This window comes from Phyllostomus hastatus, unplaced genomic scaffold (assembly GCF_019186645.2).
Source record: "Phyllostomus hastatus isolate PE091 unplaced genomic scaffold, TTU_PhHast_1.1 phas_scaffold_555, whole genome shotgun sequence".
Classification (NCBI taxonomy): Eukaryota; Metazoa; Chordata; class Mammalia; order Chiroptera; family Phyllostomidae; genus Phyllostomus; species Phyllostomus hastatus.
This window is the reverse complement of record NW_025334036.1, coordinates 302,071-314,169: the sequence shown is the minus strand read 5'-3', so window position 1 is coordinate 314,169 and position 12,099 is coordinate 302,071. Positions and strand designations below refer to the sequence as shown.

The following is a 12,099-nucleotide window of genomic DNA, read 5'->3' as shown; positions in this document are numbered from 1 at the left end:
TAATCAATGCCACTTTCCCTCCATCCACGATCCCCGTGAACAAATACACTGTCTTTCTGGGGACCACACCCAACATCTGGGAGCCACAGGAGCACGTGACTTGGAATCAGAATGAGGTTGAGTCTTGCTTTGCTACTTTGTAGTTGGGTGGTGCTGGGCAAGTCACTTTTCCTCTCATCCGTAACATGGGAACTCCTCACAGCATTGTTGTATTAGTTCAAGAGAGCCTCATTCAGGGCACTAGCAATGATAGGGGACTTAAGAGTTGGAAAATTTTATTTTAAGTAATAGCTAATAAGCTTAGTAATCAATGCACAAATGCACAATGAACAAAGCAAAGCTTTGTTCCAGGAACTGAAAGTGTGACCTGCCCTGACTCCAGGAGACCATAAGCAGTTCCACCTTTGTTCCTCCAGAGGACTCCAAGCAATTCAAGATGATATCTGAGCCATTGTACTCCAGGGTGAGATGCCACAGCCCAGGACACAGCTAAAGACCACCGCCTGGGGCATAGCTTAAGACCGCTGCCCAGGACAAGAACATTGAAGTGTTGTTTTTTTTTCTAATCCAATTAACATTTCCCAGAATTTCAAAACCCCTCACCACACCTTGCTTATTCCCTGCTACAAAAACCTTGGCCTGGAAAGAAAAGACAAGATGGTATGAACTGGCCATCTTCTCAGATCACCAGCCATCTGAACAAAGTGCCCATAAAGATTCAATCCCTGTCCCTGCTTACTGGGTTTGGTAGTGACAGGCAGCCCGAACTCTGGTGTCTTTTCCGGTTTCAGCAATAGCAATCAAAAGGGATTTCTTATGGGAATTTTCTAGTCAGGGTGGTGCTTTTATTTTTCACCTGTGGGAGGAGGGACTCCAGAAATGAAAACTCAGTCTTCTGCAGAAGTTCTAGCTTTTCAACCTGGAAGGCTGCAATTCAAGTGAACAGAGATTAACAATCGTAAGAGAACGTGCCAGAGCAGGTTCTGAACACAGAATACTGGCCTGTTCATGAGGAAGAAGGGGAACCTTTGTAAAAGTGATTGTGTGGTTTGGAGAAGTTTCAATTTCTCCAGCTCTAACATGGGAGAAGGGGGAAGTGCAGATTGGGGGAATCTTATAAAAGCATGTCTCTGCTCTAAAAGTCCACATTCTCTGAATTCTTGGTCACATGTACTAACTTCTTTCCCATGTCTGAGGCCCCTATCCCACCTGTCCAATATAAAGAAAGGATGAGGACACAGCCTCTGAGTCCAGCCACTTTCTGCCCCTTCCCAACCATGGGCTCCTGGGAGAGTTACTGCACTACTCCAGTGCAGTGTCCTCGTTTGTGAGATGGAGATAATGCCTGTAGAATGGGCTGCCCTGCGGTTAGAAATAACTCCTGTGTGAGCTGGACCCCTAGAAGGCACTTGGCGGCTATGGCATTTGCATAAAAGCCACCGAAAATGCCCTGGCCTTTGTCACAGTCTGTGTCTGCACATAGTAAGTCTTTTAAATCGTATCAAGTCTCTAGCCTGTGTCCAAGGGCTCAAAGATACTCGAGCAAATCTCGTTCTCCCACCTAAGAGGCCCAGAGCCTGAGATGCCTCGCCCTGTTGCTAGTGGCACCTTAGGAGTAGGCCGCAATGACCCCTCCTTCTCCTCGAGGGACGGGCCGGAGAAAGGCCTGACCAAGGTCGCGTCCACAGGTCTGGGATACCCCGCCCCTTGGCCAGGGGAGCCAGGTCCCTCAACTTGTCCCCGTGTAGCTCTCGAAAGTATCTACCCTAGATCCCGAGCCGCACCCCTGCATCTCCGCCGCGGGAAGTGCCTGGGTCGCCACGCCGGCACCAGCGGGAGCAGGACTTAGCAGCAGAAGCATTTTTTCCCGGCCGGCGCCGCGTAGCGGAGCCACAGCGCCCTGCAGCCAGGGACCTGCATCTTTCTTCCGCCACGCCCCACTGCTCAGGCCCGCCCCTCTCGGGGACCACGCCCCGTTCAGCCCCGCCACGCCTCTCTACTCTGCCCCTCCCTCAAACCACGCCCCCACAGCTAGGCCCCGCCCCACCCTCGGGCCCCGCCCCGCCCCGACTACACCCCTCCAGTGGGCTGCGCGGCAGGATGCGTGCTGGGCTCGGCGTGCGCAGTGGGAGGTGGCGCCCGGCTGGCCGCGCGCATCATGGGGAACAAGCAGACCATCTTCACTGATGAGCAGCTGGACAACTACCAGGTGAGCCCGCGCCCCTGCTCGCGTGTTCCCGTCGCTGCCGGTTTTCCGAGTCACTCCTGGCCTCTGCCTTCACTCTGAGCATGACCTTGGGTGGGCCGCTGCTCCTCCGAGCCTCACCGGGACAGCGAGCCTCTGGAAAGCACAGCCGAGCTGCGTCCTACCTGGGTTGGGAGTCAGGTGCTTCAGCCCCCAAAGGCGGCTGCGGCTGTAAGTTGAGGTGTCTTGTCTAACCTGGGGAGTCTTCCTCTGGCCCAGCATGGAAATAATGGAACAAGGAGGCGACCCGTTACCAGCCTTACTTACCTGGTCACTCTGCCCCCACCTCCACCACCGAGCGCCCTACAGGCCCCCTGGACCCTTCCTCAGGAGGTCCCAGATGGGAGGCCGTGCTGCAGATGACGCCCACGCTCCTGGGTGCCTGCCCCTCCGGGTGGCTCTCGTCCTTCAGAGCCCTGTTGGGGTGACTCCCTCTGACTCCCTCAGGCAGAGGCCCTGACTGGGCTGTCACCTGTGTGCAGTGCACTTTGGGGACACGCCACCAGCAGGGTCTCCACAGCCGCCCTGCGTCGCCGTCAGGAATATGTATTTGGTGCTGGTCTTGAAAGGTGGGTCCTCTGCCTCCAGCAGCCCTAAAATGAAAGTGCCTCCCCCTGGGTGCCCTAGTGTGAATAACAGATTTCCCAGCTCCCCATGAGGACCTGACAAGGAATGGGGACCCACACGTTCCTTCAGCGTCTGTTGTGTATCAGGCACTATACTTCCTGCATTTACTTATTGTCAGCTCCTTCCATCCTGGGCCGGTGGATAATTGGCCCCATTTTACAGACGGGTAAACCAACCCATTCAAGACCCTGCTGTGGGTCTCACGGGAGAATCCAAATCATGAATCCCTGGTTCACTCTTTGTTGGGGGCGGTGGGGCTGTGTGTGTCCTTTGTCATCAGGAGAGACAGTCGCCTCCAGTGCGGCCTCACTGGAGGAAGTGTGTGCCAGGGGAGGGCGCTAGTGGGAGTGGGAAACCTGTAGGGGAAGGGGCTTTTGCTTTGCTGGAAGGTTCAGAAATAAGGCAGCCCTGCAGCAGGCCCATCAGGGCCAGCAGGAGGCGTTCCAGGTGGAGGGCGCAGCTTAGCTAAATGCATAGAGGTGAGCACAGGTCAGCAGGCAGACCAGGCTGAGGAGTGAAGAGTAGCCCTGTGGGGGCAGGGGCCTGGGTTCCCACTCAGACCAGCCTGGCATCGGGTTACCCTTTGCAGCCAGCCCCTGTGTTGGGTTCTGACCCTTTGCCAGAGCCTGGCTGGACCCTGCCGGGCTGCTGGGATGGGAGAAACGAGAGCTGTGAAACCTGAGAGCCTCACATGCCCCCCCCCCCAACACACACACACACCAACTCTCCAGGCAGCACCGGGCCAGCCTGGGGGTTGTGGGCAACCCTGAGTTATAGCTGCTCCCCAAGTGATCTGCAGGGTTTCGTGTCCTCCCGCCCCAGGTGCCAGTGATCCCTAAGGTTCAGGGTTCTTGCCAGACCACTTCTCTGCCTTGCAGATCCATCCCCCAGACCCCCTCAAGCTCCAGAGCATTGCTGGCTGCCTTCCCCAGACCCCAGGCTGCTCCTCCAGCTGATCAGTGAAGTATGTGTCCTGTAACTCAGCCTCCCTGGGGATCCCTCCCGTCTCCACCGCCAGGGCCCTGGCCAGGCCTCCTCAGTCTCATGCGGACTGAAGGGTCTAACTGTGCCGTTGCCCTCCCCTCCTTTCTGCCCCCTCCAGCCACCCACACCTTCTGCCACAACCCCTTGCTTTTCTCACCCCACCCCTTCCCTCCTTCCTTTCTCTTTCTTTCAGCAGACACTGAACACCACCCCTCTCACACAACTTTTTCCAAGGAGAAAGAGTTGCCGTTTGCTGAGCCTCAGGGCTCCCATCTCTGCCCAGGGAAACAGCACAGCCCCCCATAGGCTAGCAAGGAGGATGCAACAACACTGGATAGTCAGCTGGAGCTGGGCCGAGACAGAGAGATGAAGGGGGTGGCAGTCTTGGGGCACCTGGCCCCCTGGGTTCAGGCCCCTGAGAGCCCAGGGGGTCTCAGTGGTACTGAGTCAGAATCACAGATAACCATCAGGGGACCTCTCCCCTCCGCCCCCACCCTGCCCCCCAGCTGGGTCCTGTAGCTCCCTGGGGCACAGCCCTCCCACTCCCATGGACCGTGTGGTGTGGTCCTCAGCTTGGGCTGCACCCAGCAGCACCCGAGTGGCTTTGAAAACAGCTGATATCCCTCCCCTGTCCAGATGCTTCCAGTCACTCACTGCCACCATCTTCTCCCCACCAACCCCGCACCAGCCTCTCCACTGCCTCCCTGATGTGACCTTGTTGATTTCTGTGGCTTTGCTGCCAGGAAGGTGCTCCTCCCCTCCCCCCCAGTCTGCGTGCCTGGGACTCTGGGTCTCCAAGCATGAGGTTCCCTTCTCTGAGGCTGTGCCGTGGTGGAGGCCACCTCCCAGCCACTGCCCCTCCGACCCCTTAAGTGCTCTCCCTCACAGCCCTTGTCCCTGCACCCAGTCCCCTGGGTCAGGTCCAGAGCTTCAGGCGGTTTCTGGACCCAGGAGACTGCTGTCCCCAGTGGGCTGGGTGGCCGTGAATGTTCCGGCCCCAGCACTGTCGAGGGCCGCCCGTGTGGGTGGTCTGAGGAAGGAGGAGGAGCTGGGACTGCCCAACTGACTGTGCGTGTTCTCTCTACAGGACTGCACGTTCTTCAATAAGAATGACATCCTCAAGTAAGTGTGGTTCTGCTCGCCCCTCCGAGTGGGAGGGGCGGGGCCTGGGGGCGGGGAGGGGCCTGGGACCCCAGCGGGCTGGCCCCGCGGGTTGAGCTGAGGAAGAGCACTGTCTCTGTCGGCAGCCGGAACCTCCTGCCCCTCCTGGACCCAGATTTTTCTGCCAGGCATTGAACATCTGCTGGTCGTGTACCCGGCTGTGTGGTGGGTGGTCTCGGGCACATTTTCATGTGATCTTCACTGTCACCTTGTAGCGGGAGAATCCGACTTCATGCCCCGTGTGGCCGGCGTCACGTAGCTAGGGACTGAAGACGTGGCCTCGGACTCCAGGCCCCTTGCTAATTCCCTGAGTCCTGGGGCCTCTCAGACGAGGGGTCCCTGTTGGTCAGACCGGGGTCCCCTCAGGGCCCTCCTGCTCGGCTCTGATGACCTCTGACCCCTGGGAGCCTGAAAGTTCTGCGATGCCCCCACTGCCCTTGGCTGTCCACTAAGCGTGTCTTCCTTTCCCAGGATACCCTGGGCATTCCTTGGGGGTTGGGGAGCTGGGCCGAGACAGAGATGAAGGGGGTGGCAGTCTCAGGGCTCCAGGACCAGATGGCGAGCAGGGCGCACAGAACACCAGGAAACCTGGCCCCCTGCCTGGGCTATCGGGTGGCACTGAGAGCCTCAAGGGCTGGGGATCACTTTCCCTGCAGGTCGGCGGGCGGGCTGGGGCGGGAGCCACTGGTGGCTTCCCCAGAGGGCTGTGGGGGCCACGGCCCCGACCCCTCGGCTCAGACAGGCCGCTCTTCCTGCCTGCCTGCTTGGTGGGCAGGGACACCCCACCACCCCCCCTGCCTCGGCATCAGCACTCCTGGGCTCTGCTGCCACCTCCCAGGTCTGGGGCAGCCTCGGGCGACACCTGAGCCTTGCTGAGCCTCAGATCCTTCCATCAAATGGGGATCGTGCTCCCACCCCCAGAGCGCTGCTGAGAGGCAGGAACACCAGGGTGGGGTTTGACCCAGGCCCTGCTTCCGGGAGCCTCTGAGCACTGCTCCCCCTCCCCGCCTCCCTCCACCCCGATCCAGGTGGGTTTCTGGGCGAGCTGCACCCCAAGCACCGAGGAGGAGAGGTGAGCTGCAGGTTCTTCTCGGCAGCTCGGGGCCCCGCTCAGAGACACTGAGTCGGAATCACAGATAACCATCGGGGACCTCTCCCCTCCACCCCCACCCTGCCCCCCAGCGGTGCCCAGTTGCTCCCTGGGGCACAGCCCTCCCACCCCCACGCTGACTCGGGTGGGCAGCCCCCCACTCAGCTCCCTTCACTCTGGTGGGTAAGAGCTCAGCACCGCAGCCCCTCCATGATAAGTGGGCCAAGTCCTCATCCCTTTGGCACCGACAGAGGCCCACCCAGCAAGCCACCTGTTTGTTACTTTGTATCATCTATTTTAATTACTCTTGATTTTTTTATTCCACATGTGATACATGACCATAGAAAAATTAGAAAATAAAGCCAGTCAAGAGAGGACCAAAACATGACTTCTGATCCTCCCCTCTGCCCTCGAAATAATGACTAGGAACCTTTCCGGATATTGAAACTTTGGGTGCGCTGCTTTGCCAATATTTTCCCTTCACGCGTGTTTATCGAAGATTCGGATCGTGTTGTGTGGTCGTTTCTTTAAAATTGCTTTTCCTGAGGCCAATGGTAAAAATAGATAAGAAAAAATGATCTCACCAGCTCCATAATGCATTTAGTTGGAGATTTTGGTTTTCAGTGTTTTGCCATTATATTAGCCCTGCGGTGACACTGTGACATATGACCCTCACCTCTGGGATTATTTCCTGGCATAAAAGTCCACCCAGAGACTTCTGGGTCAGAAGATGTGTGGACTAGGAAAGCTGTTGATTTTTGTTGCCAAGTCACCCTGCAGCGGCATCAAAGCAGCCCGCCTCCCCAGCGGCGGTCAGCTGGCAGAGGCGTCGGCCCGGGCGTGGGGTCCAGGGGCGCCCCCTGCAGGGCTTCCTCTGCTCCCCTCGCAGGCTCCACGCGAGATTCTACGAGCTGGCCCCCAACCTCGTCCCCATGGACTACAGGAAGAGCCCCATCGTCCACGTGCCCATGAACCTCATCATCCAGATGCCGGAGCTCCGGGTAGGTGGGGGGCTGCCCGTTGTCGTGACTGCGCGGCCCTGAGTGTGCCCTGAACCTCTCTGGGCCTCAGTTTCCTCACTTCACTGTGAATAACTGAGCTACGTGTGGGGCTCTAGGTCGGCGCTCACCTGCTTGTCCCTTATTTACTTACTTTTAGAGAGAGGAGAAGGGAAGAAGAGAGGGAGAGAAACATCAAAGTGTGGTTGCTTCTTGCACGCCCCCTACTGGGGACCTGGCCCACAATCCAGACATGTGCCCTGACTGGGAATCGAACTGGTGACTCTTTGATTAGCAGGGCCGTGTTCAATCCACTGAGCCACACCAGCCAAGGCCGCTTGCCACCTTGTGAAACAGCCAGTCTGCTGTCCTTCTCAGCCCTTCCTTGGCTTTTTCAGACAGTTTCCTCTCCTGCCTTGCTGGCTGCAGCTTCTCACGGCTGGGTCATCCTTGGCATCACTTCTGGATTTATCTTGCAAGGACTCCTCTGGGGATCTTGTCAAAACACCTACTCAGGCTCGGGAGGTCTGGGGACCCAAGGCTGTGTTTTTCTAGAAAGCTCCCAGGTGGGGCTGATACCTCTGGTCCTCGACCACATGTGTATTGGACATGAAGATGTCATTCATGACGTCCTCACCCGTAATGCACGTGAGGTGCCCCCTGCCAGCGAGGAAGCTTTGGGGGCACAAAAAGCAGTTGTGTGGGACTTCACAAAGAGGCCCTCGCCAGGCCTCGGATGTGTGACTCAGGGGTCCCCGCGTGATATCCACTGGGGCCTGTGCCCCAGTCGTGACCTCAGTACTGAGGGACGGTGAGGCCAGTTCCGGCCCTGCGCAGGCACCCAGCCTGGCCTGCAGAGGGGATCGAGCCCAGGCCCGCGGGCCCTCGGACACTCGGGTGGGAGGCACGTGGTTGTCTCCGAGCCTCCAGGAGGTGTCCCTGCGTGATCTGGGGTGAGGAGGGAGTTGGCGGCCTCGGGACTGGTCCAGGAGAATCCGGGAGCTGGGTGGTGGCCAGCCTGGGGCCTGCCATGCTCTCTGACTCTTGCTGCTTGTCCCGTCCAGTTATCCAGCCCTTTGGGGGTCCCACTTCTGCCTCCCGCTGCGCTGACCTGGTCCGGCCTGAGCTGAGGGCTGCCCCTGCTTGGGGACGCCCTCCCCTCTCACACACCAAGGCGGAGGCCGCCGCCGTGGGCTCTCCTGGACATTGGGCCTGCCCCCTGGCCCCGCCTCCCTGGAGCTCACCCTCCAGTGAGCACGCCCTGGCTCTGCCAAGTTCTCTGTGCTCACCTGGGTGACACAACGGCACCTAACACCCCAGTGAGGTCTCGCAGGGGCTGGCCTGCTGCACCCTCCACACTATAACTCCTCAGTCCTCCCCGAGCCCAGTTAAGTGGGTGCAAATGTCGTTCCCATCTTACAGATGGGGAAACTGAGGCCCCGGGGGGGGTCGAGTAGGTTGTAAGATGTCTGGCCCTGGGGTCCTCCCAGCTAACCCACCCCAGGGAGACTGTCGTGGTTCTGTGTCCAGGAGAATCCCTTCAAGGAAAGGATAGTGGAGTCCTTCTCCGAGGACGGCGAGGGGAACCTCACCTTCGATGACTTTGTGGACATGTTCTCCGTGCTCTGCGAGTCGGCTCCCCGAGACCTCAAGGCCAACTACGCCTTCAAGATCTACGGTGATGAGGGCCGGCAGGGGAGCGGCTGCTGGGGGCCTGTGCCACTATGGGGAGGGAGGGTGGGCACTCGGGTCAGCGGGCCATCCAGTTCCTGCTGGTTTCCACCCCGGGGGACGCCGGGGACACCAGGGAGACTTAGAAGAATGCCTGCCCAGCAGGGTGGCCATTGCCGGCAGTTGGTGCACAAGAGACCCCATGGGGCCCTCAGAGCAGAGGTGGGACCTGCCCCACCTCGGTGGGGAGGAGAGGGCCCACAGAGAGAGGTTTCAGTGGGGCCTGGGAGGACTGGGGTGGGCGGGGAGGTGGCGAGCGCCAGGCGGAGGGAGCAGCAGCCTACGAGGACCCAGGACATGGAATGTGCAGGCCCTGGCAAGGAGGTGGGGCTGTGTTGGGGGCATGCAGTGCCCCCTAGGGCCGGGCTGTGGGGTGCAATCAAGGAGTTTGGGCCTGGTGCCCAGGCCACTAGGGGCCACTGAGGTTTCAGGTGGGGAAGGGCAGCTCTGTGTTCTAGAAGGGTCTCAAGGCATCAGCTGAGGTCAGGGCTGGAGAGGAGGCCTCGGCCAAGTAGTGAGGCTCCCAGAGGTCCCCAGGCTGTGGGAGGTGAGCCACCTTTTCTCCTGCCAGCCCTGCCCTCCGGTCAATGCCCCACCCGCCACCAGAGGGCGCTGGCCACCGCAAAGCCCTGGTTGTTCCACAGCGGTGGGAGACGTCCAGCCTACTGGCGTCCAGTCCTCAAGACTGTCCTCAGACAGGGACACCGAGGCCCATGGAGGGGCTGAGCCCTGTCCTGGACCAGAGAGCCTCGAACAGACCTCCTGTCCCCGGGGGACTTTGGTCAGCCAGGCACCAGGGGCCCCGTTTTTCACACAGGGAGTTTCACGTTTATTTAGAGGACTTGGGTCTAGATGCATCTGTGCCTCCCCGTGTTTGCACGTCAGAGACAGAACCCACCCTGCCTGCCAGCCGTGGTCGCTGGTTCCCAAAAAGCTTCTTGAGTTCCTCCCGTCACCCCTCGGGCCCTGAACACCGAGGCCCTGCTTCTGGGTGGGGCCACTGTCTGCAGAGAGTGGCTCCCTGCTCGCCTGGGCTGGGGGCAGCCCTGGGGAGATGGGGTCCGCCCTCCAGCAAGGGCCGCCCCCTGCTGGACCCCAGTGTCCTCATGTGAAACGGACACAGGCGTCCCCCTCTCTCCAGCCTGTCAGCCAGCACAGGCCTGGGCAGGGCGGGCACCTGTCCGGGGTCTGGGCTCCGAGAGGCAACACTGACCACCAGGGGTGTGACCTCAGGGAGGATCAGGGATGTGAGCTCCTGTCCTTCCCATGCCTCCGTTTCTTCCTCTCTGTCCCAGGGTTCTCACTGCATCTACTGGGTCGCTTTGCTGTGCAAACTCAGGGAGCTGGCGCCTGCCGCACTCACGTTGGCAGTTAGGCAGGCCCTTTGTCACCGTCGTGGTGTCAGGGTTGGAGCAGCGGCAGGGGCTGCGTGGAGGGAGCCCTCGTGTCCAGGCAGCAGGCCCCACCGGGCGGTGAGGTTGGAGCCGCAGCGTGAGGGCCGAGCAGCGGTCTGCTGGACTGATGGGTGTGAAGGGCCCCTCAGGCAGACGCAGTGTCCAGTGTGAGGACCCGGTTGTCAGGCGGGGACGAGTTTGGAAGGGCGCTGAGGCTGCTGTGGCGGGCCTGTTGCCCAGCATAATGACGCAGCATTCCCAGCACTGTGCACCCTGGCCAGCCATGGGCTCCCCCTGAGGGGTGCCTGCGTCTCCTGGCCGGCGAGTCTGGCTGGGGGCCGGGGCAACAGGGTGCCGTTGAGGACATGTGGCCTCAGCGTCACGTCAGAATCCTCCGAGCAGCCCTCTGGCCTGGATTCAGGCACTCGGCTTCTCTGGGCCTGGGGTCCTGAACTTTGCAAGGACCACTTTTACAGGGTCACTGTGGGGTGAAGACCCAAGTTCCCAGGAAGCCTCACGTGTGGGTGGTTGACACGCCTCAGTCGCACCCAGTGGGGGGCGAGAATCCAGTGTCCCCAGCGCGCGTTGGCGGGGCGGGGTGGGGGGGTACACGGCGTGCCCAGCCCGGTCTGAGTGTCCCCGCCTCCCCTGCAGACTTCAACACCGACAACTTCATTTGCAAGGAGGACCTGGAGATGACGCTGGCCCGGCTCACCAAGTCGGAGCTGGAGGAGGACGAGGTGGTGCTGGTGTGTGACAAGGTCATCGAGGAGGCCGACCTGGACGGCGACGGCAAGCTGGGCTTCTCTGACTTCGAGGACATGATCGCCAAGGCCCCCGACTTCCTCAGGTGCTGCCCAGGGCTACCTGTGGGCTGCCCAGTGCCAGGCCTCCTGGGGCCCCCCGGGGACTGAGGCCCTGTCACCATGCAGAGCCGCAGTGGGGTCCCAGGCCACACAGGTGGTGTCCCAGCCCAGCTCCCGTCCCCTGCAGGGCCAGCCCTCAGGCTAAGGGTGAGCGGCAGGCAGCCTGGGGTGGATCCCAGGGCACTGCCGGGCCTGCAGGCCACCCTTCCCTCGGTGTTAATAACACGAGCCCTGCGTCCTCCCAGAGAACTGTCCAGGCCCTGACCCCCTCTTCTCATTCTCTTTCTAGCACCTTCCACGTCCGGATCTGAGGCCCCGGCGGAGGTTGCGGGCCCCCAAGCCCACCATCCTCCTCTGCTGTCAACACGGTTGTGACCTCCAAGCTCCCAGCACGGGAGCTGCAGCCTCCAGGGTTTACACCCACGGACAATATCTTGGCCCTTGAGCAAAAAAAAAGCCTTAACCAGGGAAGGGGGAACGGGAGGAGCAGGGCCCTTCCCAGGCCCCCCTGGGGTTCAGCCCCAGGACACACAGCCCCTTAGAGGCCTTCCCTCGGTTCCCCGAGGTCCCTGGCACCCAGTTTTCCTGCCTCAGAAATGTCCCCGTGGGAGGGGAAGGCAGAGCACCTGACGGGGCGTGTGCGGGGGCGGGGAGACAGAGGTGGGGCGCCGATTTGACCACGTGTGGGAAACATACCCTGGTCACCCGGGGCAGAGAGAAAGAAAGAGGATGAGATTTTAATGGGTCGTGCAATCCCGCTGCACCCCCACAGCTGGGCTGCAGTCTGTGCCCCCCCCACCCCCCGTCCCCATCTCCCCATCCTTCCCCATCCTTCCCCACGTGACGCTGTGCAAACATGAGGCCCAAAGGGCCCTGTCCCTGCATCGGCCGCTCCCAGCCCTGCGGGGCCCTCCCTCGTGAGTGCTGCGCGCGCATCTGCGACCTGCGGCTAGTAAAACCCTCCGCTGTCCCTGTGCCGTCTGCGTCAACCCGCGTCGTGTGT

At 60.5% G+C, this 12,099-nt stretch overlaps 1 protein-coding gene across 2 annotated transcripts; it reads left to right on the top strand.

Moving 5' to 3' along the window:
* The first annotated feature begins 2,062 nt into the window (after positions 1-2,062).
* Positions 2,063-11,919, top strand: CIB2 (calcium and integrin binding family member 2). 2 transcript variants are annotated; one of them, XM_045825030.1, is made up of 6 exons: positions 2,063-2,209; positions 4,944-4,978; positions 6,997-7,108; positions 8,636-8,783; positions 10,885-11,080; positions 11,386-11,917. In XM_045825030.1, the coding sequence occupies exons 1-6, from the start codon at positions 2,159-2,161 to the stop codon at positions 11,405-11,407; spliced, it is 564 nt and encodes a 187-aa protein (XP_045680986.1). In that variant the 5' UTR covers positions 2,063-2,158; the 3' UTR covers positions 11,408-11,917. The 2 variants fall into 2 exon arrangements, with proteins under 2 accessions (XP_045680986.1, XP_045680987.1); XM_045825031.1 differs by lacking the exon at positions 2,063-2,209 and adding an exon at positions 3,755-3,836 and having other exon boundaries at positions 11,386-11,919.
* The last annotated feature ends 180 nt before the right edge of the window (positions 11,920-12,099 follow it).